We start from the raw sequence: 25,621 nt of genomic DNA, 5'->3' as shown, positions 1-25,621 counted from the left end.
TGTTTTCAGACACAGTTCAATGAATGTGGCTGAAAGGCTGCCTCTGATCTGATTTTTTTTTCTCCCTTTTTGCTTCTTCCTACATATAAATTTTTAATATCTGTATTTCATGTCCCAGTGTGATTGATCATTTCTATATATTCGGGGGTTGCCTTTGAAAATTAGGCCATTGAAAATTTTCAGGCTGGCCAATTTACCCACTAAATCCCATTCTCCATTTGAGATGTAGTTGGACATATCAGCCTCGAGCATCTGCAGGTCAATCAACCAGCCACTGTGAGTCCAGGAGCCAAACTTCAGATCACACTTCTGCACATCAAAGGGGAACCAGCGGACATCAATATAACAGGTGCTCTTCAAAATGCCTGTGGATAGAAATCAGTCACGATCAAGCATGTGCAGGATGCATTTAATCTCACCCTTATCTGCCTGATTGATTGTGAGCAAGTTTCCTCTCCAGAAAGTATGTGTGATACAGTCATGGGGTAACGAAACAAGTATTGAGGTGGAAGGTGCTGACACGAGTGGAATAACCTCCCTTCTTCTGCCAGTGAAGACCCACCTCTCACTGCATCCTTGAGGTAGTTTGCCCAGGAGCAGCCCAGCCTGTCTCCCAGTGCTGGCTGGCCTCAGCAGACTACAGGTAGTGCTGACAGGACAGAGTACACAAATGTGCACTAACAGAGGCTGTAGTTCCTGTAGGAACTACTTCTGAAAGGAGTTCCTAGTTAGGCTCTGTCCTAGACCCACCATACCATGAAAACACATTATGATGCTAAACCTTGCTCAGTGCTGGCCTTTATACACTTGTGTTAACCTGAGCCTTGAATTTTACTCTGGGTGTGTCTAGTCCAGTTTAAGGGGTCTCAGAGGTAGGGAACAACAGTGGACCAGCCATCAGGGAAGTCCCTGTTGGGCCCTGTGGACATGCCTGGGGGCTATACTGTGCTATGACACAAAGTTTGGGCGTTTTTTTGTCCACCACAGCGAGCAACTGTGAAACAGCCCGTGTGTTTGCTGGTGGGTCCTGGCTGCTGGACCCTGCAGGCATGGAATCAGCAGTACAGATGGAAAAGAGGCTGAGACTTGGGTCCAGCTGGCTGAGACCAATCCCAGTTTGTCTTTTCACTTGGACTTGTAGCCTCAGCCTGGCAGGAGGACTTCAATGCAGAGTGAATGCTGCTCTCAGGACCTCATCTGGTCACACACCTCCCCGCTCAACAAAGACCTAACTGGACTGCATATGTGATGGTGCACACCACCTTGCTTTGGATCACATCTCAGGTGGGCCTCTGGAAGTTCTAAGCAAACTGCTCAGGAGAATGTTTTATTGATTTGTGAAGTGGAAATACACTACTGATAATGGATGTAAATTATCTCAGTGGGTCTGTCCCATAACTACCCAGCTTGCAAAATTTCCACAGACTGCTTTAAAACATCTTGGTTTCATTCATGAAGGAAAACTGCTTGTATTAATTTGATTTAAAGCAAACAGACGTTCTCTGTGTCCTACCTGGAGGAATATACTGGCAGGATCCAGAGTAATTCACCAGCACATTTGTGTGAAATGTCGCATCAAACCTTTCATCTGCACTGTAACACAATATAAACAAAACATAACAAAACAGAAAAAGAGCAAGCTGATGTTTGAGAACAGTGTAGCAACTGTCAACATGGAAATAATATTTTGTCTGAATTGAACCCACAGAAAGTCTAATATTAGTTCCTACACCTGGGCGAAGAGTCTACCCTTGACCTGCATTTCAGTTTCTCATAGACACTGTTGGCCTGCACCTGGGCAGGTTGGTTGTATGCTGTTATGTCATCAAAGAAGTGAAAGGCAGAGCACTGGATGTCTCAGAGTACAGGTAGAAGGGAAAGGATCAAAAGTGTCATATTAGCTGTATCCAAAAACCGGGCAGTTGGTACAGTGAGGTTTTTCTAGGGCAGCTGTCAGAATGAGGCAGCTCACTGTATAAATCAAGTTATCTGCTACCCAAATATCTGTTGTAACAGCAATGATGGCCTGACTTAGCAATTCTGCAGTCTCTTGGGATGCAGAGGGCTGAGGGTTTGCTTCTAATATTGGAGGAAGGCACTGGGGAGAAGCTGTTTTAGGGGCCTTGTACGAGGAGATTCATTGAGACTCTAAGAGCAAACACCAGGTGGAAGGGACCAAGAAAATAGAATTTCCTTACTGTTCCAAGCAATTCAGTGAAAATGAAGGGAGTAATGAGCCAGACCATGACGAGAATTGTCCAAAGGAGCAAGGTCTGGGAGCTTCTTCCGGAAGGTCTCTTGGGAACAGATTAACCACAGAGGATTCCCTGGGCTTGTGGAGCCTTGCCTGTGGTGGCTGTGTGCAGGTCTATATTACATCACTACACCACCTTACATACCCTATCTCTCAACCAGGTGTAGAAAATTCAGGCCCTCCATTCCTCTTCTGATCTGCTCTATATCCATGTCTTGAGTCCTCAGTTCTCATTATTGCCCCCAGAACCAAACAAGGCAGATAAAACTGAAAAGGCTAGCTGCGGAATGAGTGGTAATTATCAAAGACATAAAAGGCGACAAGAAAGAGCTTTATAAATACAAGCAAACAAGGAGAAGACAAAGATAGATTCATCACTTGCTGTGAAAGGAAAGAAAACCACAGGATGCAGAGAGTTCCAGTATCCTGCACCCTCTGAGCTTCACTCTTTACAATTAATTCTCGCACAGTGGCAGGAGTTCATGGCAGAATACGGGAGGAACAGGTTAAAGAAGTGTAGATAAGACAGATTCTACTCAGCAGAGCTGATGAAATTTACTCTTGAGAACTGAAAGGACTGGCCGAAATACCCTCTGAAGCATTAACAATTATCTGTGAGGACTTGTGGAGAACAGGGAACGGCACAGTGAATTAGGAAGATCAAAGAAAATTCTGACATTTTTTAAAGGTGAAATTATAGACACATCATTCTAACTTCAAAGAAAATGAGGTGAAAACAGCTGGCACAGAATTGTGAAGAGCCAACTGCATCAAATCAATCTAATTTTCTTACTGACTAAAAGGAGGTAGGTGATATATCTGAACTTCAGCATGTTCTTATAAAGTACAGTAATATGGACCAGGCTGTATGCTTCCTTTTTTAGAGACTGACAAGGAATAAAGAGACAATAAGGACCAAAGTTGGAGTAAAGAAGAACACTGAAACAATCCAGGTGTCTCCAAGCATCCTTTGGATATTTTGCTGTGAGTGCTTGGAATGGAAGATGAGTCTTGGTGAACTAGGGAAACTAGCAGAATTAATTTAATCTGGATAATTAGAAAGTATTACCCTGAAAACTCTCAGAGAAAGACATAGCAGGGCTGAGATGCAACATCTGTGGTTTGCAGTACATCGAAAAATAAGTCCAAAACTAAGATGCAAACTCAAAGCCCTCTCCTCCTGGAAAGCATTAAGGAAACAGCTGTCTAGAGAGCTTCCACTCCATTCAGGAAGAGGTACTGGCTAGAGAGCTAGATTCAGCTCTGGAGGAGGAAAAACAGACTAGAGAGTGTTCAGAGTGGAAGAGGAATGACGGAAAGATTTATGAAATATATGATGAGTAAAGTGAGAAGAAAATCTATTTGTTTACTTCAATCAGGAATACTATGATAGATACATGATAGTATGAAGAGAGTATGGGTAGTTTTCACTCTGCGTTCACTGAGAAGAAGTTAAAGAAGACATCTGCAGAAGTACAGCAAGGAAGACTTAGATATTAGAAAAATCTGTTAGCTGGTGCTTGTTTGGTTTTGTGACTCTTTCAAGCGTAAGAACCAAACCCACATATGGCAAAAGGCCGAGAATATCAGTGAAGCACAGCTGATTTTCAGCACCCAGTTCTATTCTCCCACCAGCCATTGCACATCTTGCTTACCTGTTATACAGCAGAATGTCTGGTACCCAAATCTGGTCAGCGGGAAATCGCAAGTTCTGCACCCCTGGATATTCATATTGATCCCAAGACAGGTAAACATCAACCCAAGACTGTTGGCAAACACATACATCAGATTATATGAGCTTGTAAAACTCTTCTAAGTTGTCTGGAGTATTATGGGAACAGAATGGATTTTGCCAGCAGCAATAGCAAGAGTATGATAACAGTTTAATGCTCGGCTTTAATTATTAAGAAAGGTTGGCATAAATACATAGGAAATAACAGTCTGACTAATGAAGCTGTGAGCCATACATTAGTGTCTAGTTCTGCACTCTGTGGCCTGAAGCCAGGCATCCCAAACCTTTCCTGGTGGGCTGGCAGGCACACTGGTTCTGAGGTGAGGTGGTTTAAATGATTTGGGTACTGTCACTGGTAGGTGGACCATGGTTGGGTGACTCTTTCAATAACAAATTGCTATGAGAGGTAGGCAAGTGAACTTTGTATGCCAAGGGTTGTTTCTGATTTCCACCTCAACACAAGCAGTTAATTCAAGAAAGGAACAACTTTTGGGCTGAACCTTGTGACTTAAAGCAAACCTCAGTGGTGGGGCTGCAAGGGAAAGGGAAACCCTTATCGGTGCTGATATCTTTATAACTATATATCCATATATCTAAATAGATATAGACATACTGTTGCAAGGGACAGGACACCCAGGGGTCTGTCCTAACAATTCTGTACTCGGATAGGTTTGTCTGGGTTTGTTTTTGCGATGGAAAACCACTCACTCCTGCTGCAAATCCCAGCAGGTAACTGAGGAAGAAACAGCCTGTTCCGTTGAGCACATTAATATGAGATAGCGTTTGGCTGCGGAAATCAAAAACGAATTAGTTCAATCATTCATGTCTCCCACTGGTTTTTTCCTCAAGAACTGCAACTTTATTGAGCACAAGCTGTTAAGGAGATCTGTTTATGCACCATAAAAACACTGTATCCCTCACCATAGGCAGCCGGCAGCAGACCAGATGGGAAACTCCCTTCCCCAAAGTCCTGAGTGAAGATCGATTTTGCTTATCCTACATGACCTGTGGAGGTCAATCCTCAGCTGGAGCAGGTTGCAGAATGGGGAGAAGGAATGTTTATGGATGAGGTTTGTAAAGCACAAGGGAAGGCAATGTTCCCAGTGATGTGCCAGGGCACTGCCAGCAGTGCAGCAGGGAGCTGTCTGTGGTCCCCGGCCATCCCACCACCCAGTCGGAGCACTCTGCATGTAGTCCAGTGTGGCTGGGTCACTTTTGTGATCAGAGGAAAGGGATGGGAATTTCGTGACTTGGCTCTCTCTTTCAGATAGGGGTGGGGACTTTCCCAGAAGTAGCAAGTACAGGGAGCCTGCGTCATACAGGTGTCTGGCTGCTTCCCGAGTCCCCATCACTGGTTATGAAGAGGGCCTTCAGACCCTTGAAGAAACTCTTCTTAGTCATAATGGGACCCTAACACTGGGCTCTTTGTCACTAGATCCCTACATCCACTGGCCTAACAATACAGTTGGTTTCATTCTCCAAGGGTCAACAGGTGTCCCCAAAGGGTTATGTTGACTCCTGAATTTAATTTTCAAAGCTGAAAGGAGCACTAGGGAAATTTTAAAGGACTTAAAATGCCTACTTTTATCACATTATAGACAAGTTAATAGATAGCAATCTTGCTTTTCAACTAAGAAATCACACAGGCTACTCACCATCTGCAGCCAAGCATTTGTGATCAACACCTGATTCTTCTCATCCTTTGAACAAAAGCGGGAAGGAAAGAGAAAAGAAGAGAAAAAAGGATGATACTCAAAGTACAGTTTGATTACAGGTGGAAGAGTTTCTAATTCTTTTAGAAAACCCAGACTCTCGGGGTACATAAGCCAAACTTTATGGAGTAGATTGTGAGCTCAGTTGAAAACCACTGAAATGCATTATTTGGTCCAGACAATAGTGATTCTTTGCTATCCTTTAAACCTACAGACCTCCTGTGTTTATCAGAACTAATCACCAACAGAAGAGAAAATAATAGATTATTTTTCTTATTTTCCTGGGGACAAGCAAACTCCTTACCAAAAGTAACACTTTTGCCTTTTAGCTACTTTGTCAAAACAAGATGATTTCCAGTACCACACAGCATGAAAGTAAGTAGTCAGAGAGATTTTATATTGTATTTGCTGTCACTGCAAAACAATGGTGAAATAGTGCTGGAAGTGCTGTTCTTTTGGAGGGTCAGCACTGCGTAGCTCAGCTCAGGCTGAAAGGAAAGGAAGGGCTGGCCTTGGGAAGAAGCTAGCATGTGGCAAAAAGGACACAAGTGCTGCCTGAGAGGGAGCTTTCATGGCATCTGCACAGAGTAGCAGTCTGTAAATGCAGAGGCCGTGGGGAAGCAGCTGTGACTCACAACAGAAGCAAAGATGCCCCTACCACTGAGTTGGAGCCCAAATGCTTTGAGACACACAAGGTGCCCAGCTTGCTGCAGCTAGCCTTCAGGTGCAGGACCCTGCAGTGCTGCTGCCACAGTGTCCCATGCAGGAATTGCAGACTCCCAAACTAATGCATGAAGGAAAACTGCTCAGAGAAGCCTCCTTATTATTGATTCCCCAGCACATAGGACACTGGGCCACTGGTACCGCTGAATTCCTTAGCATGAACCCTGTCTGTGTCATGATCTACTCTCTTCACTCATTTGGGTTGTTGAAGCTGCTGAAACACCACAACCTAGAAAGGGAGACATCATTGATCTGGACGATTCCTGTTGTTTTGGCACTGCGGCCCCAGTTACCTGCTGCACTCAGGCTCCTGTCCCCACAAAAAGTGCATTTCAAGTATGAAACAGGTCTTTGCCATAGTGATCCATGCAAAACTGTCTATCACACTACCTGCTCTTGAGTCCCCTTGCAACCTGCCTAAACTGCTTCTGCTGCTGTGATATGGCACTCAAAATTCAGATGCGATTTTACATCATTATACTGTTCATGTTTTTCCCTTTCTCCTCTCTGCTGCTCCCGAAATTGTGACAGAAAATGTGTGCCTCTCTGTGCAAACCACAACCTGCCTCCAGAGGCCCTGTCCATCTGCTGCTCCTTTTGTTCCCTGGGTTGCTATGGCTGAAGTAATTGTAAGTCAGTCCACAGAAAAACAAGAAAAGAAAAATCCCACACAGGACTAAACCTGTTAAGACACATTTTTTAGATGCTGAAGCATTCAAAGGAATAAACACTAACTTTGAAAAATATAAAATCCTAAAGTGAAAAAAAAAAAACCCAGAGCTGGTAATTGACAGGGTCATCAGAGCTAACTGTATCCCCTGGTGTGGGAAATGAAAGTAACACAGGTTGTGTGTCCCAAGGATCCTCAGAGGCCAGCCATCACCCATCTGACTGATGCATTCCTAGCCACCAGTGACTCCTAACGTCTCTTTTAAGGATGGCAAGCATGATGCTTGTCTGTATTGCACATCAAATCCTAGCAATATTTTGTGTTGCTATCCAATCCATAAATTCTTTACGCTTATAAGCTGCACGTGTTCTTCTTACAAAGACTTTCCGTGTACTGCTAAAGAAACCTGAACACCATGACTAAATTGAGGGTCAGCAACAGTCAGCCCATGCTTTTCCTGTGCAAAATTAAGGGTTGTCCCCATCTACATTGAACCCTATAGGGAAGGGGAGGAGGGGAATCTTCCTCATTTTGCTGGCTACCTGAGTAAGCCACAGGGAGATGCACTGAAGTGCAGTGTAGATCTGGGAGGTTATGGGTTTCCAGCATGTGGAGCTGCCTTCCCCCAGGAGCCTTTCATATTTGGCTCTGGATTTACAAGGAAATCCTTTTTGCCTAGCATAGTAAGTTTATACTCAGCAGCTTGCAAAGGATGACATCTCAGGCTGACTTCGGTATTTCACAAAACGGTCTGTTGCCCTAACCTGTTTCTCTGTTGCACCATTGTGTGTCAGATATTAATGACCTGGCTAATCAGATCTGACTACAAACAATTCATCAGCCATGTATTTTATTTAGCATTACATTTACTGTCTTGGGCATGATTTGCCTCCTTTTCACAGGGCTAGTCCGCTCGCCATGTTTGTCCTCCTTCTTAGATTTGCTTTTTAGTCAAAGGAAAACTTGTCTTTTAGAGTTCTCACAACTTTATCTACAGATTAAGCATGGTCTTCCTTGTCTTGTGTTTTTGGTAGCACCAGTCTGCAAAAGCACAAAGTCTAAACAGAGCTTTGGACTGCTTATGTCTCAGCTTGAGTGAAAAAAAATGTCATTTCAGGATGTTTTCATGGCCATTCAGAGTCTGTTCTTGCCCTTGCCTTCAGGCTGCTGAGCTTTCAAATGGTGTTTGGCTTTCTGAACAGCAAAAGACAGAAAATGTTGTTTCAACATTCAGCACTGATCAACAAACGCAGTCCGATGGGTCCTTCTTGTTGCAGGACAGAACAGAATATTTTCCGAACAAGGATGGGAGTTTGCCAGAAGTGCCTCATTTGCAGAAGCAGCAAAGCTTGTTTTACACTGGGCAGGCACTCGTCCATGTGTAGCTCTCTTGCTAAGCCCCTTCTAGAGAAGGACCCTGAGGCACCTGGCCAAGGAAAAAGTGCCTGCTGGGGCTGCCCAGGAAATGAGGACTGTGGGAATCTTGAGTCTGAATCCATTCCCTGTTAGAGCAAGAAGCATTTAAGAGCTATTTATGGAACTTTCCATCTGTGCAGATGTGGTGGTTTACTGAGCCACGTAGCTTTGCATCCTCTAAAGAAATCATTTGGCCTTTGGAGTGGGCTGGTTGCCTTGCCTTTCTAGAGTTGAAGAATTACAGCTCCTGCCGTCTTTATCATGACCTCTGTATACATTGACACAGGAGGGACCTATTTTTCTGTTACAAAGATACTTACAACCAACCATGAGAGTGTGTGTACTTTACTCTGTCTCAAGAGATCACTGGTCACCTAGATCTGCCTAAGTAAAAGCTAATTATGGAGCTTAGGGAGTGCTGGAGACGGTTCCTTCGCTATGTGTCATTAGTTTGTGCAGAGTGGTTGAAGATTAGTTGAGAGGATGCCTTCCCTCCCAGGAGAAAACTTGCATAATCCATCATACTGCTTTTCCTGTGCAAGATTTCTGTCTCACTTGGCACTGGCAGCCTTGGCAATGACTTTCCCTCTGCATTGGGTAGGCTCTCAGCTCCCATCTCTCCCTGCAGCAAGGCACCCAAAGCAGCCCTGCAAAGATCCCGGATGAGGTTGGAGATGACTAGATCCCAGAGGTGCTTCTCCATCATTCCCCTGTCAGTTCTTCTGGTTTGAAAATATTCAGCTCAGAAAAATCACTTTGCTTCTGGTATTCAAAAATGCTGGAAAAGCTGTGGTCACTAGCTAGTGCAACAGTTGTTCTCTAAATCCTTCCTGTCGTTATCTGGGTCACTTTCTCCCCTTTATATCTCCAGCCTGACGCCAGTTAATCCTCTGCCCTCGATATCTGCTTATTCCTACAGCCACCTTTGACCCATGGAGAGTGACAGAATTAGTTTGGTTTGTTCTAGTGCACATGCTGCAGCATGTGAATATTTTAGTTTGGTTTTCTTTTCCTTGCTCTCAATCCAAACGTTGTATGTACATCTGCCTGTGTTGTGCACCCCTGCCTGTCAGCAGATCCTCCCTTGTCAGCTCAACGTCTGTAGCTGCCCTCAGTAACATAATTACCTGAATCATATCACATGGACAGAAAAAGGCAAAGCCTTTCCTGGTTCAGTAGCCACATCATATGGCAACGTGTTATCTCTGTAGCAAGGCACTTGTTACCAGGTGGCTGGTAGGAGTCATTAATCTCCTTGCCCTCTCACAGAGCCACAACACTGGGAGTCGAATCAGCCATCGATTTACTGCAAGACAGTGATCAGAAATATCCCAGACTGAACAGGTGACTCTCAGAGGTCATGTGTGACTACTTTGGTACTATGGTTAATTTTTAGAGTTCTTTTTTCCCCACTGTTTTTGTGCCTGGAGACCTGAAGACAAAGAGGGAAGTGGTCAAGTGACTTGGAGACATTGACAGTGAGACCTGGAAAATTTAGTTAACAGAGGCATTGGTCTTTGCGTGGGATTTTATTAAAAATATCCAAAGGAATTGGTGAGGTTTTCAAGGGCTTGTATGCTCACTCTGTGACAGCAGCAGGCACTCCTTTCCATTGATAAACCACCTACCTGCCCCCAATCTTTAGCTGATTAACCAAAACTCAGCTTAGATGCATTGAATGGTTGAAGGCTCATAAATCCAGTCATTCTGAGAAATGCAGAGGTTGCCTTGGCAACATTCCAGTAAATATCACTAGACAGCCTTTATATTTCAGTGGTCTCATTAAAAAGCTGGAATAAATGTTGCCATGGTAACATCAACTTTGTAGAGATACCTGAAGTTTGAGTACTTCATCCCAATCCCTTTAAGAAAACACCCTCAGAAGGAAAATGGGAATCAGAGGGGAGGGCCCAGAGTAAAGGTGAAAGACTGAGAGAGAGACAGAAATACAAAGGAAAAGCAAAATTTGAACAAACATCCACAAACACATGCTGAGTATTTTGTTGCCCATCAGGATGAAGATGTGTCTAGGCCAGTGTTGTCAAGCCAAAGAAGATATAGCTAAGAACTTATAGTTGAACACCTTTGCTGCATGAGCTTTTTCTCCTATGAATAGTTTGAGGTGTTTTTCATCTGAGGTTGAACCACATTTTCATCTGATGCCGCTGGCTTCTTCTTGAGGTTATGCCTTTCTTGATCCCCTGCCTGTCTTGGAGAGGTGTGTGCTCTTTCACTGTGGGTAAGAAGTGCAATTTGCTTTGGGTCTTTCCATTGTGTAGCAGCTTCTACACAGGCAGTGCAGTAGCCTGTGTAGGCTGTGTGGTCACACTGCCTTTAACCACCTGCACTCTTCTGTCCCCAGAAGGGCAGTCTGGGGGGAATATGATTTCATCTGTATCTGCTGCTTACAGCAGTCCTATGCACACTTGCTTTCAAGACAGGAACTTTATATATTGGAGGTTTTAGCCTCTGTCAGATCACACTCCTCTCCTTGCAAACCACTGAGTCAGGAGCAACCACTTGCCATGAGAGTGGAGAGTTTAAGAGAACCTTGTACTGGGAGGAGCACAGCAGTCAGAGGGACTGTGCCACAACAGCCTGCAAGTGCAGGGATGCCAGCTGTATTTCTCAGGCTGCATAATGTATGGCCAACAAAGTCCTCAAAAAGGTATTCCTCGTGAAAAGCTTGTCTCCCCAAGCTCTGTTATGTCAGAGACCAAACAGTTGCTTTAACATGGATGTTAAATGTGAAGGCCTGGATGCAAAAGCTACTGCAGCAAGTACTGAATCTGTGATTTCCTCAAAGGTGAGAGTGGGAGGAAGAAATAAGGGAAAAAAGGCCAGTTTCTGCTGCCAGTCACGGTGTCAGAGTAGGCAGCCCTCCCACTCACTCACATAACTGGTGACTGAGAGTCTCCCAAGCCTACATGATCTGTAGGCCTTACTTGCCTTTTCCCCCCACACTTTCCAATTTACACTGCCATTGTGGTGGAAAAGGCAGAGTTGTTCTTGCCCTGCACATGTGGCATGACTTCTAACTATTGCCTGGGGCTCTAGGTACTTGCCTTAGGAAACTAATTTTGCTCTCATAAGTTGCAGCTTTTGCAAGCTGTAGCTTTTGCACTAGTGCCTGAAGATCAGGACTCCAGTGAACTGTGACAGAATGTAGACTCCAGCGCTGGTCTTGAGACTGTTTCCACAAACGCTTGCAAATTGCAGAGACTCTGTGTCCCCACACTTCTATAGGATCCTAGGGAGAGCCGTTTTGTCCCACTGTTTCAAAGATGCGTCTCATGGAAACCCCAGAATCTGGGTCAGAAGGCTTTCCAGCCTTCTCACATGGCTTTCCAGCACAGTGCTGCTCTCTGACTGCTTGGATAAACTGACATACATGCTTAGTTCCTGGGGGAAAGGATGTTATGTCACCATCCAAAAGCAGTCAGTCCTGCATTAAAATCCCTAATCATCCACACATAACATGTAGGTGGTTTTTATATTCTCCAGGGTAGATACCTTACCCTGAAATAGCCCTCCATGGGTTTTGTGCACAGTTGGCAGGTGTTTCAATAAACAGGACTAGACACAAATCATCATTTCAAGCTATTAATTATTCATTGTTTTTTTTCAGCATTTGAGATCATAAGGAAAAGAGTGGGAGGATTATTGAGAAAGGTCTCAAACAGGCCAACCCTGAGTGCTTAACAGAGACTCATGCTCAGGCTATTTGCAAGACTGCCTTTGGTTTTTCTTCCTATATTTGCATGCTGCTGTCACAGCAAGAAATAAGGGGATGTAGGAGTGTTCCAAAACTCAAATGAGCTCTTAAAGCTTGCGATCAGGGATAGAAAAGGGGGGAAAGGTTTTTGCTGATGAGTCAAAGTCAGTGTCTCTTAGGACTTACTCTCAGACAATACAGAGAACCTGAGAAATACTAGGTTCAAGGCCACTTCAACAGCTTTGGCTTAACTGCTTTATTGCAAGTCCTTGATGCCTCAAATTAGTAACCCAAGATTAAGGATACCCATGGGCTCAAGATTCATATTCCTCCATTTACAGAGTGCAGACTTTTCACCAGGCAGAGAGAAAATTGTTTAATTATTGCTAAATGCCCAAGCAGGATGACCACCATAGAAAAGCTCAGAAGGAAATCAGCCATTCTTTTGTTGGTGCCACTGCCACTAAATACGGCTTAGGGAACCACGCTGAAAGAAAACAAACTTTGGAATTGCTGCTCACTAAGTGAGCTGCCTCCACTCTTTGTGCCGAGTGGGGCAGAAGCCAAATTAAAAATAGCTGCCAGTAAAATTCAGGTAATTAAGGCTCCATCATAAGGTTTCATGCAAGCATGTGCGAGTAGTATCGGACAGGAAGCCGTAATACCCGTGGCGCTTTACTTCATTGTGTTAGCAAATTCACACGTTACATGTTTAACTGGTTTAGTGAGACTGATATTTTGATAATGCCTGGCACGTAGAAGACAGCCAAAATAATAATACGTGGCTCAATCAGCCCTGAATTCCTCACTTTTCAAGATCCTCCCATTCTAATGAAGAGGGCAACGTATTTACTTTTTCTTCGCAGAGTTGAACATCGGTCACGCTGCTCTGGTCTCATTGAATTGGCCCTTGCAAGATGAGAGAGAAAAGAAACCTCCCAGAAAGATACGTCTTTTAAGGAGAAACAGAGTAAACATGGCTCACAAAGGCTGTACAGGAAGCTCCCAAATAAATGCAAAGGCATTATTAAGAGAGAAAAAAAAGATACTTTAATCTAGAAGGGCTGAAAGAGTCAGTTGAGCGGTCAAGCTTACGTTGTTGAAGTTATCTGTCTGTAAAAGATTTGTAGGGGATGTACTATAAGGCTTATGGTTTAATCTACTGAATTCTGATACTATATTGGGAATAACATATGAACAGGTGCTTATGTGCACTGCATGTTTTTATTCGTTTCCTCAAACCACTTGTCTGTTGATCCGGGTTTGCTGCATAACACTCAGCATAGATTTTTGTACATTTTGTGCTGGAATGAAAGGTAGAAGGGATGACCTAGCTGCTCTAAGGTCAGTTTAAGAAGAAAGAGGTGAATTAGAGCTAGGAAATAAACCCTTGAACTTTCTGGCCTTTCAATTCACCTGCAGAATTGCATAGCCTGGGAAGCTTATGAAACAAAATCATTCAAGAGTAAGGAAATCAACTGTTAAAAGTTGATTCAGATCAATGTTAAAAGTCATTCAGATCTGACAGAGATTTTGTGAAAAAGCCAACTGTATCAGGGCTGTGTCAAACAGGAGGTATACAGGGCTAGGCATTGCCTTGCTCCTGCCTTCTCACCTTTACTTTATGGTACAGTATACTGACAGGTAGCCTTCAGCTTTGGCATCTCTCACTCAAATAAAGAATTCTCCAGCAAAGAGGTCATTGCACAACATCTCCTGTGGACTGAATTTGACCATCCTATTATTTGAGGAGCAGATCACCCGGGAACTGAGCAGCCTGGTGAGGGCATCTCCAATGTCAAGAGCAGCTTACACTAAATGCTGTTCTCTTACCAAATATTTCCTCAAAAAAAAAATCAAAAAGCAAACCAACCCAAACCAAAAAACTCCCAGTTCCTTCAGGGCTGCAGTCTCTGATTTAAGGGAAACTAGTGCAAGCTTAAGTTTGAATCCAACATTTTGATAAGTCCCTGGTAGAGAAGACAAAAACAAGTATGCTGCTAACCTAGTATGCTGCTTATAGCTGTAGTGAATGCATCTGAGTGCTCAGGGAATGTATGTGAGGATTTTTTCTCTTGCTTTCCCTGCACAGCAAGGCACAGACACAGTTTTCAGAAACAAAACCCAAATTGAATATTTGTTCCTTGTTATCTTACTAAACTCTTCCGTTGACCTATCTTCCTGCTTTGCAAACATGTCAGGAGCTTTGACACACCATAGCAACAATATCTGAAGTTTAAAAGTGAGATTGTTTGCAAGCATGTGATCAGGTTTGAGAGGAACCTGCAGTCCCTAGGATGTACAATCATTTTACACACTATTCAGTTGAATCAGAACAGTCCATAATAAATATTTCCAGATAGAGCATTCGTTTTGGGTTTTCAGCCCAAAATACAGTAAAAGATGTTTTTGGTTTTTTTTCTTCTGAAAGTGTGAAATGACTCATGTATGGCTGGTGATTTTTTGTATTTTTATGGCTTCCCATTGGTCACTCGCAGCCCCTTTTTCTAGTCATTATGGCCTCTGAAACAGGAGGAAATTTCCAGAAAAGCACCTGAACAATCACTTGGCATTATGTACTTGGGCAACCTGTAATCTGCTGAGTTGATTTTCTGGGTCACTGGCAGCTGGAAGGGTGAACATGGAAGAGAAAAATACTGCAGAACTTCACCATATGCAGGGAGCAGAGCACTAGTTTTTTGTTTGTTTGTTTGTTTTAAGTAACTCAACAGTGCTGCAACATGTACACACCCCTTCAGATAAGGTCTCCTGCAAATGCCAACAGGAGCAATGAAAACCATCATTCATGATGACAAATGGTTTCTACTTAGCAGGTTCCTTTCACATGGTGCCAAAGGAAAATGCTTGCATTTCCTCTGCTGTGGAAAATGTCATGCCTCATTTCTTAATTGCTCTAGCCTGACCAACTGGCTGGGCTCTTAGACGAAGAGAATTCTTGTTCCAAGTACTCTTGGGTGTCTACCCATGCTTGGGCTGGCAGGGGTTGGCAGTGCCATCTCTCTGTGGGAGAGATCACCAGCCAAATGCCCTTCTGATGCACAGGGAGTGACTGGAGGGCAGGCTCCTGGCAAGAGTGACCCTCAGAAACTGCATACAGAGGAGATAGCTCAGCATGAAGTTGTCCTCACACATAGAGGACAAGACAAACAGCACTGAACACTGCTGCTAAACAGGGGCTGCAACTGTCCCTCATTCTGCTCATCTGTTTCCTGGGTGTAAGAGGCCTGTGGTGGCTGTAGCTGTGAATTCATGTAATTTTGGGGAAAATCCGAACTGTACAGTACTTCATTTGCATTTGTCTACCACAGCTGTGACAAGCAGAGAACATGTTCTTCACAGCTTTGAGTGTGATGCCTGGCTTTGATTGCTAAAAACCACAGATATCCTGTGTAGGCAAATACACACAGGTAGAAGCAGAAAACCTAATCCAAAGTAGTCATGCTTTGAAATTTTCTTTGAATGGATGTAAGAAGAAGAGGTGAGATTTTAAATAGTCACTTGTCACTACTGTTTGGAAAACCTCAGTGACAAGCAGTCAAAACCTCCAAGCAGTCTTTACTCTCTGTGTAGCAAAGTGAAATTATATTGTCACCAATGTTGTTCTCAGCAGGCTGGCTGCAGAAAATGAATTTAGGATTCATTACATTGTAATACAGTATGTGTAGGAAACAGACTTATAGAGGTATGTCATGGAACCTGTCCTAGATCAAAGTGTATTAGACGTGATGCCAGGTCTTGGCATCTGTAAGGCCTGAGTTTCTCTGAGTATCAGTGGCAGACTCTTTCTTATTTTCATGCAAAAATAAAACAGGAGACTTTTTTTGTCTTCTCTATATTGTTTTCTCCTGCAGGAAAACCAGAACAGGGTCCACAGTCTCATGCCCATAGCAGTGACTACTTGCAAAGCACCTCAGTGAGTCTAACAATACTGTAGTATTTCTTGGCACACCACACTCCCCTGACTGTGGAGTGCTTGTTTGCTCCCCAGTGACCATGGTGTATGAAGTGCACTCAGCCTGGGACCTTGCCTAACACCCTACTGTTTTAAGAGACACACAAGTCCTCAGAAAGTGCAGCTTTTCACTTTGTTAGTGCATACACCTTTGCCAAGGCTGTGATGCTGTTTATCCCATTCCTGTGTCCTATTCCTGTTCCCCCGAGTGAAGAACTGTGCACCAGCTGCTTTGTCTGGTGCCAGGCAGGGCAGCTGAGGAGACAGAGTTTACTCACCCCCTCCCCACCATCTGAGCGAACAGTGAGTTTTCCACTTGGTTTGCTTTATGGCGTCACAGCTAATAGAGATTACCTCTCCTCTGTAGCTTGCCTGCTGCTCTTTACATCACTGTGGCTATAACGAGTCTCCTTTAGAACAGACATTTACCTTAGCAGCTGGGGCACACACATGCTGCAATCTGTCCAGCCAGCAATGGAGGCTCACAAGTACAATGCTTGTTGCTGGCATATTCCTGCATTGATTCCTGATGTAGGAACCCATGGGATCAGTATTTTGTGCATTTTCAGGCTGGCTGGTCTAGGCATTTGTTGATGGCACCTTTTTACTACAGGGACTCCACTGCCAAGTGATTTTCTGTGTCTTCACAGAGGAGACAAGAACCTTTTTACATCATCCAAGATTAATACTTCAGGTGACTCTGGATGTTTTTTAAAACATCATGAGTGCAGTTTGCAAGACCATGAGCCTAGAACAGGCCATTAATTCTCTGAACTGATTAACATCTAGCTTCTGTACTGTGTGCAGAGATCTAAGGAAGAAAAGCTTTTTTTCTGATAGGAATGAACATTTAGAATACTACTTTTCTATCGTGGACAATCAAAAGAGAAGACTGGAACTAAATTTTTTGTAATGGAAATTGATATAATGTAGATAAAGTACTTTAAAAATGCCAATTTCCTGAATTTCACATTCATATGTAAAAATGAAACCCAAATGAAAAATGGTTTTATATAACTCCTCATGACTGACTGACTTTGAATATGTACAGTCACAGCCATAAGGCTAGAGAGTCCCCTTTATCACCCCCAACCTTCAAAATGCTGAAAGAAAATACCATCAGAAAAAGAAGGGCTGAAGCAAGATCTTTGGAGCTGAGACACCTCAGCTAAACCCAGAATTGCTTCCTGAAATTTATTTGAAATTAGCTGCAGGAAATCTCTGCTCTTTCATTCGTGTAGAGGACTTTGAGAATATTGATCTCCTTCCAGTTCAATGAAGTTGGTAACATTTCAAAACAGAAAGCTGCTTAGCCTGTCTGAGTGGCTGCTGCCTGCTTGCAGGAGCATCACAACTGACTGGACATGCCACTTGTATGGCATGAGCTGAGGGATCACACTTTCAGGATCCTACTTACCTCTACAGGGAGAGCACCTACTACTACAAATACTACATATTTTCAGAAAGATTGTGAGAGATTTAAAAGCTTTGAGCATTTGAGGTCTCTGTCAAATTACTTTGCAACTGCACAAATGTTTCCACCTCTCTCTCTCTCTCTGTCATTCCCTGCATGACAGTGACAGTGTATCAGAAACCAGCCCATAATATGGTTTATGGAAAAGGTAGGATGAAGAAAGGTGTACATGTGTGTTTACCTGTTTGCTGTGTTGACGGGGGGAAGGTGGTCAAATTTTTCTCCTGGCTTGTTTTTACCATGTAGATGAAAGAAATCCTGTCTATATATATATCATGGTTTATCATAGAGAATCCTCCTCATGATGAAAAAAAGGATTTGGATTATTGTGTTAAAATTTTCCATGGGTCAAATCTCCAATTCTATAAAAGCATGTTGCAGTCAAGACAATTAGAGGTCTGTGCCTCCAGGTTTTGCTTTTATGTATTTCTAAGCTCATCTCAGGCAGACTCTTTCAACTGCAGTGCATGGTAAAAATATGATGGGAGAAAAGGCCAATGCCATTATAATTTCTAATGAAAAAGTGTAAGTGCAGTGATGGTAGCTTTGAATGCTGCACATGGTCTTGAGTTATCACAAACCACATAGCTCTGAGAAGAATGTATCATTAATAATTTGTAGTAACACATGGCTTCTAATTGATTGAATTCTTTTTTCTGTTTAAAACAAATGTGAAAAAAATACATAATTAATCTCCTTGCAGCTCATGTTGTGTCAGAGATGGCTGTGCTTTTAGGAGGATATTCACTCCTCCAAAGTGTCAAAGCATGTTCTCCTGTAAGGAGGATGCTTAGCCCTAGACAGACTGCTTTCATCTCTGATAGCCTGATTAAGAGGAAAAGCATGTCTCCTAGATGAGAGATCAGATTTGTTATGCTGAATGGGTGCCAAAGAGAAGAGGACAGCAGGTAACTTACCACGTCAATTATCTGCAGCAAAGAAAGCTGGAGCTCAACTACCAGGGGCTGGGAGTCGTTCACTACCGGTCGTTCCAGGCGATTGTAGTTCCTCAGCAGCTCTCTGTACAAGCGTCTCTGGCCTTCACCCTGCTGAGAGACTAGAGGAAAACAAAGAAGGTTGGTCACACTGTCACAATGGTTTTTCTGTTTTGTTGAAAAACCTCTCTTAATAGCCTTGCAATTTGAAAGCAGTTCCTAAAAATACGCCCTGAATTCTGCACATGGATGTGACGTATGCTTTGCTGCACATGTGAATGATGAACTCTTAAAAAAATTAACTACTAACACTCTAACTTGTCACTAACATTCAGAAACTACTGAACAAAATTTGGGGCAGTGAGTGAATGTCTCCTTTCCTTGGAATCCCTCCTGCTGGTGGTCAGTAAAATTGTGGCTCCAAAACCACTAGATAATATTTTGCTTTTATTTGCTTGTTCTTTTTTCCTAGAGAAATAAGAAGCCAGTATAAGCCAGCACTGATATTACTTAGACATACTGTGCATTTACCCAGCAGGTGTAACAGGTGTTCTTATTTCTTGGAGCTGATGTATCAGGCCTTTTTTGATGCTCAAGAGACAGTAACAACCCTCCTTCAAACCCCTTTCAGTTCTGTGTAGCAGTCTTTCCAGGCTTTGGAAACCAGTCTTTCCCTTGGCTATTTTCCTTCTGATGGCAGCACACTTTGTTAACATCTAAGGAGGTGGGGGTATGAAGGCTAGAGTATTTGATGGCTGTGTACAGTGACACTGAATTTCTGGTACTACACGCTTAACTCAGTTTCCACCGGGAACAGACTCAACACAGAAGCTGTCATACAAACACCTGAGCATGTTAAAGACTAGCAGAATTGCAGTCTATACTTTAATTCCAAGATGCTCTTGTTCCCCAGCTGGAACTCTTGTTCCAGAGTGGATGTGGAGAGCACCCATCTAGCCTGCATGACCAGGACGTAGATGGTGAAGGTTTGGATGTCTTCCCTTAGGAAGGAAAGCGGTTTGCTGCAACATGCTGCTCAGGACCCTGGTTCCCCCAGAACTGTGTAGGTGTTGGTGCTACGGCTAGTAGCAGCCTGAGCTCTACCTAAGAGCTGCACATAGCAGAATGAGGGTCATGGACTGCAGGTTCCCTGCAGTCAAACCAGTCCTGTCAGCATGAATGCTTCTTCCCTGAACTATACAGATTCAATCTCTGGCAGAGAATCTGCATTCTAAATCATTATTACTTTGGACTGAAGCATTTTTTATCCACTGCAGCTCCCGGTCTCTGTGTGTGACTTTTTTTAACTCTTGAGCAAAGCTCTGCACATTGAGAACATAACTTCTCTAACAGAGGTTATGATGATTATCTTCTTGATGACGCAAAAACCCCATAACAACCAGTTCTGCCTTTCCCAGACTCTTACTGTGCTCACCAAACCTTGCAAGACTGAAACAAGCTGCCCTCCAACACAGCACCCATGTCTTTTAAAGCTAGTAATAAATTCAATTTAAAAACACTTCATAAGTCTGTTTCACTTGTGTTCTCTTCAGTTTTCCTGATACTCAAGGAAGCCTTGTGGCAATGCTCAGTAAAGAAGGAAGAAGAGGATTTTTGTTTACTTTGGTAAGATACACCAACACATCAACTTCCTGAGCCCTCTCTCCTCTTTTGTCATTTACTACATGATCATGGGCATCCAGAGGAGCAGATACTGTAAACACTGTCTCAAGAGCCCTTGCTGGCACATCAGTATTGTATGCTATGTTTTCACCAATGGCAAAGACAAGCTCTGGGCACAGTATCTCTCCTTCAGCACCTAAAGTAAGCTTCCCTCCTTACTTAAATAGTGACTTAATTACTCTGTTATGGCCTTAATACTTTCCTCAGCAGGCCTGGACTCCACTATAAGAGCTGTCTGTGGAAAGGAAACCCATGAAAATCTCTGCACATGGTTCTTGGAAAAGAGGTTCTGTGTTTGGAGCAAATTTGATGTCTTTTCACTCACATACCCACCCATGTTCCTGTGCTTTAGGGAAGAAATGTCTTCCTGAACTATTGCTCTCGTCTTCAGTACTTACATAATATGTGCCTTTAACCTTCCTTTTAAACTGGCTGTCTCAGCTTTTACAAGGGAAAAATACCCTTCACCAGTCTCTGGACTCAACTGGGCTGCTAGAGTGCCCTGATACTGTCGCTGTCATGGTGCATTGAAGCAGCCTCCCAAGGGAGGTCTGACTTGGAGAAATCTGTGCATAACCCTTTGCTGTATGCTTTGGAAAGCTGTCTTTGCACTGTGTGCTTCAGTCACCCCTTTTCCTGTTATACTTGGTGAGGCAAAGTAGCCCAGAACTGAATCTGGTTTTCCATCCTTTCTTCAACTCTCCCCTCTGTAATGTGATCCTAATACTTCTAAATCTCTTGTATGCAGCATTGTTAACATTGTCTTAGCTGATCTATCCTAAGCCTGCTGAATTGGCATTGGTGACCACATAATAGTGTGCTGTATGGTTTTGCTTACAAAATGACATAGATTCAGAAGCAATGGAGCCTTGGGGTGTCCTGGCAAATAGCCATAGCAGCTGTTGGTACCACAAAGACCTGGCTTGTGTAATAACTGCCATCTCTGTGCTACAGCTGCTCTGGAGAAGGAACCGAGGTGGAGGTCTATTCTGACTTGTATGTTCATAGACTTTTTCTTTAAACTGCGATCTTCAAATACTTAGTGTTTCATACTCCAGAGAGATTTCTGCTTTTTTTCCCCTATAATGCTTGTGCTAATGCATTGTGACACAACATCTCTGTGTGCTAAATGGAGTGTTTGCTGGTGATGGGGAAGTCTGAATCTCTCAGGAATAGTGGTAGAATAAGCTTTACCACTGACTACCCCTTAGTCACAGAAATTTAACCATAAGCAATGGCACTGTTTTAAGGCTAGAAGATGGATGCCAATGTTCAAGGTTGCCAAGATAGTCTCCCAAAACCAATGCCAGACTTACTTGCCTATGTGTGCTACTGGGAAGTAAAAGTAACTGGCAAAGGGCATGATGCTTTCTAGATAAGGGATCTTTGAGCAACAGAGAGCCTTTATGTCCCACTGCCTCAGACAGTGTCCCCCTGTTTCTGAAATACCTTTGAAGCAGTAGGAAAACATAGAATCTCATTAAAACATGAGGGAAAAGCAGTGTATGATGTTTACCTCAAGTTTAGCAGGACTTTTGACACTGTCTCTGAAAAATCCTCATAGATGTTTGTCTGTGCCTTACAGGCTCAATGAGTGAGCAGTGAGGAGGACAGAAAAGTGGCTGAACTGTCAGGGTTAGAGGGTTGCAGGCAGTAGTACAAAGTTCAGCTGAAGGCCAGCCAGTGGTAGAGTACTCCAGGGGTGGATATTGGGGCCTATGCTATTTAACATCGTTACAAATAAGGGGACAGAGTACACCCTCAGCTAGTTTTCAGAGAGCACGAAGCTGGAAGGAGTGGCTGATGCAGCACATTGTTTTGCTGCCACTCAGAAGGATCTTAAAAAACTGAAGAAATGGTTGACAGGAACCTCACGAATATCAATGAAATAAAGTGTAAACTCCTGCACCTGAGGAGGAGTAACCCCAGGTACCAGAATAGGCTGGGGGCTCAGTGGCTACCGAGCAGGTTAGCAGAAAAGCCCTGAGGAACCTTATAGATACCAAGTTGACCATAAGCCAGCAATGCACCCTTGTAGCAAAGGTCATCAGCATCCTGAATTGCAACAGGAAAATCCACACAAGCAAGTAAAGAGAGGTGATCCTTTCTCTCTACTCAGCACCAGGGAGAAACACCTGGAGTGCTGGGCCCAGTGCTGGGCTCATCAGTACAAACAAGACATGGAATTACTAGACAAAGGGCTGGATTGTGTCTCAAGATTTGTTCTCTAAATAACCTGAAATGGCTCCCTAAACTGCTCCTGGAGTTTGCAGACAACTGGGAGGCACAAGCCAACCAAGTCCCTGACGGTTCTGTGAAGAGCTCTATGGGAAACAGTTATTCATGGAGCACATTAAACTTTTAAACACCTTTCTGAATTCCCTCTTGTGCTTCTGCATGTGCAAAGAAGTATGTAAGAAGCCCACTGTTTGAATGACATGACCTATAAACTGTTACCAGTCTTTTGGGAATACATGCTATAGTTGCATTTCATCCTTCTTTCCAGGACACAATTGCTTAGAATTGTACAGCAAGGGAACCTGCAGCTAGGTTCTGGCCAGATTACCCATATGGCATCCCCAGGAAGCACAGATGCTCTCTCCTTTCTTAGGAGCTCTGCTGTCATGCCTGGTCTTAGCTGGTTGATGCTCCTTCTTTGCTTTGCATGCCAAGGTCCCTGAGCTATGAGGCAAGAGTCCAGCCCTTCCAGTTCCCCAGGCCAGATCAAAAAGTGGTCAGCTCCCTGACTGAGAATCCCTGGTGCCGGACACATTCTGGCTTGCTGTGCACAGTTAAGAATAAATAATGAAATATTAACAAGAGGACAGGTGGAATAACATGGATTTTCATTAGATTTTGAGCAACGGTACCTCTCTTAATCAACCATTCCACCTCTGTTTCATACTGTTCCCTGGTACTCTTTTCATAATCTTCCAACTATTTTGTGGGGGGCAGCTGCTAGTTGTTTCCTAGGTGTTGCTCATCTCTTTTGGCAGAGACCTGAGCCTTACACATAAGTTGTTATTTTATTCATACAAGACTATTGTCACCTAAAGGACCTGTGGTTTTCAGGTGAAATATCATATTCTTCCTGTATCATTTTATATTTATATATATGCATGCCAACATGTCTATGAATTAGAAATTGTCTCTGTTTTTTTCTTCCCTTCTCAAAAACAGTTCTAGAATAATTTTCATATATACAATCCTTTTGCAGAACGTAGTAAGTTACAATCACAGTATATTCCTTGTCCATCTGTGGTGGGGGAAAAAATGTTTTCCCCCTGATGTTACAAAATGGTAACCCCCCAGGGGGTGGTGACCCTTGGGGTTGAGCCAATGAGCACTTCTGCAAAATATAAACATATTACCCAGACTGGAAAAGGAGAGTTGTTGTTGTAGTTGTTGTGGGAGAGGTGGCCATGTTCTAAGCCACGAGAAAGGGGCGCAGAGCTGGGAGGCTACAGGGACTTGGAACAGTGCTAGTCTGGGCTAAGTATCTGTAGCTGAGAAGCTGGGAGTTTTTCTCCACCGTGAGCAGCAGCAGGAGCAGCGTACGGAGAACAGTGGTAGAGAGCCAAGAGATAAGAACTGAAGAAGCAGCAAAGCAAGCACACAGCTAATCAGAGAGACACAGAGTTGTCTGAAGAGAGAGAGAGTTTGGGTAAGAACTGAAACAAACTCCCCAAACTCCTCTGAGACCTCCTAGAGAGGAGGAGGAGGATGGACTCTTACTTGAGAAGAGTCTTGGAGTGCTACAGCACTGCAGAGAGGAGCTGAGAAGCTCAAGGCATCCCAGAGCTGGACCGGGATGGCCAAAGGAATGCAGAGGAGGGCTTTGCTCCCCGCTGCTGCCAGGCTAAGCTAGCAGTCTGAGGTCAGAGCACAGAAGCTCTGTAAGGGAATTTGAATCCCCTGAAGATGGGGACCGTCACGAGGCCCCCTGCACTTTGCGATATGACGTGGTGAAGTGACCCTTGTCCCGGTGAACACAGTCCATGGAAGAGAAAGACCCTCGCCAGGAGTCAAAGGGCCGAGAGGGGCTTGGAAATCTCCCTCGTGTGTAATGACAAGTGATCCAGCTACAGCTGGAGATAGAGAGATAGACTGCTACCCTGGAGAGACTGCTGCTCTGAGAGTGAAAAGGATCTCTTCCTTCTTCGCTCCTAGACTTTTATTTGGAGGAAGAAGATATTTGATCCATTGCAAATACTGCTTTATCATGGTAGAGGTAGTAGAGATTGTATGTGTATTTATTTGTACAGTCATTGTAATATAATCCTTTCCCCCCATTTTGAGTCTTGTGTGGTGTCTGGAAAGCCCATCTCACACTGAGTTGTGGGAGGGGGCCTTGGACTCGAGAACTGGATTTTGAGCCTCTCAAGCCATGACACCATCACATTGTTACTTTTAAATATTTTGTCCCCCAATACTTCATAAAAGGTCTAAACTGCAGTAATACTGTGGCTGTGGCATTTATTCACTCCCCTTGTACCTTCTGGTGGTATTTCACTGCACCTATGTAAGTTTTTTCTCTCTGCACTGTTACTTTGAAACTTTCCCTTTGTTTTGGTTTATTTGTTTGTTTTACAGTTTCCTAAAAGAAATTGAGTTAAGTTCTGGCCTTTTTTTAAAAAAATAACAGTGTCATTATACTGTGAGGTATTGTTATATTTTGTTAGGTAATGATTGTATACAATTCTGTTATAACTGGAATACTTACAGAGAAAAAATCCATTAAAACTTATGGGTATCAAAGATCTAAATCCTAGAACTTCCGATTATTTTCCTAGCAACCTTCAGACTTCTCTGCCACAGCTCATCTTCTATTATTTATTTTCTTTTTAGTTTGTCACTGTACTTTTACAGGGATTTTTAGCTATTGCTTTCAGGATCCAAATAGAATGATCATGGGAAGACATACGCACACACACCTTATGCACTTATGAATTATGGGGGAAGTAACAGAAACCTTATGCACTTATGAATTATGGGGGAAGTAACAGAAGTAGTATCAGAAAAAAAGCAGGTTATTTCATAGACAACTTCCTTGGTATAAAGAATTGCAAAGGCAACAGCACTTACAAAATGTGGCATGTTCTAATGATTTGGTAGCTATAAAAAACACCTTATTTTGAATATTTTGCAGATTTTTGAGAATGTAAAGCATCTCACTGCCACATGTCATTTAATCCCCAGAGACACAGATGAATCCCATCTGCTTTTGTTCTTATGTGCAGCATTGTTACTTTTATCTGTGGCTGCAAATGCATTATTCCTTTCAATGCCCTTTGATTTAAAATGCATGCCATCACGCCTTCGGGGAAGACTACT

General features: G+C 43.3%; 1 protein-coding gene across 2 annotated transcripts in view; it reads right to left on the bottom strand.

The window, feature by feature from the left end:
- LOC103757651 (neuronal acetylcholine receptor subunit alpha-7-like) overlaps positions 1-25,621 on the bottom strand; it is a 58,365-nt gene that overhangs the window by 20,377 nt on the left and 12,367 nt on the right. For both annotated transcript variants that reach the window (XM_018085901.2, XM_008923811.2), the window contains exons 2-6: positions 18,587-18,726; positions 5,642-5,686; positions 3,910-4,019; positions 1,514-1,593; positions 198-365 (exon numbers count right to left, since the gene is read on the bottom strand). In XM_018085901.2, the coding sequence (XP_017941390.1) occupies positions 198-365; positions 1,514-1,593; positions 3,910-4,019; positions 5,642-5,686; positions 18,587-18,726 (543 nt within the window). The remainder of the gene's footprint in view (positions 1-197; positions 366-1,513; positions 1,594-3,909; positions 4,020-5,641; positions 5,687-18,586; positions 18,727-25,621) is intronic.

The sequence above is a fragment of the Manacus vitellinus genome, unplaced genomic scaffold (genome assembly GCF_001715985.3).
Source record: "Manacus vitellinus isolate BGI_N305 unplaced genomic scaffold, ASM171598v3 scaffold_9_pilon, whole genome shotgun sequence".
Classification (NCBI taxonomy): Eukaryota; Metazoa; Chordata; class Aves; order Passeriformes; family Pipridae; genus Manacus; species Manacus vitellinus.
This window is presented reverse-complemented; position numbering and strand designations above follow the sequence as displayed.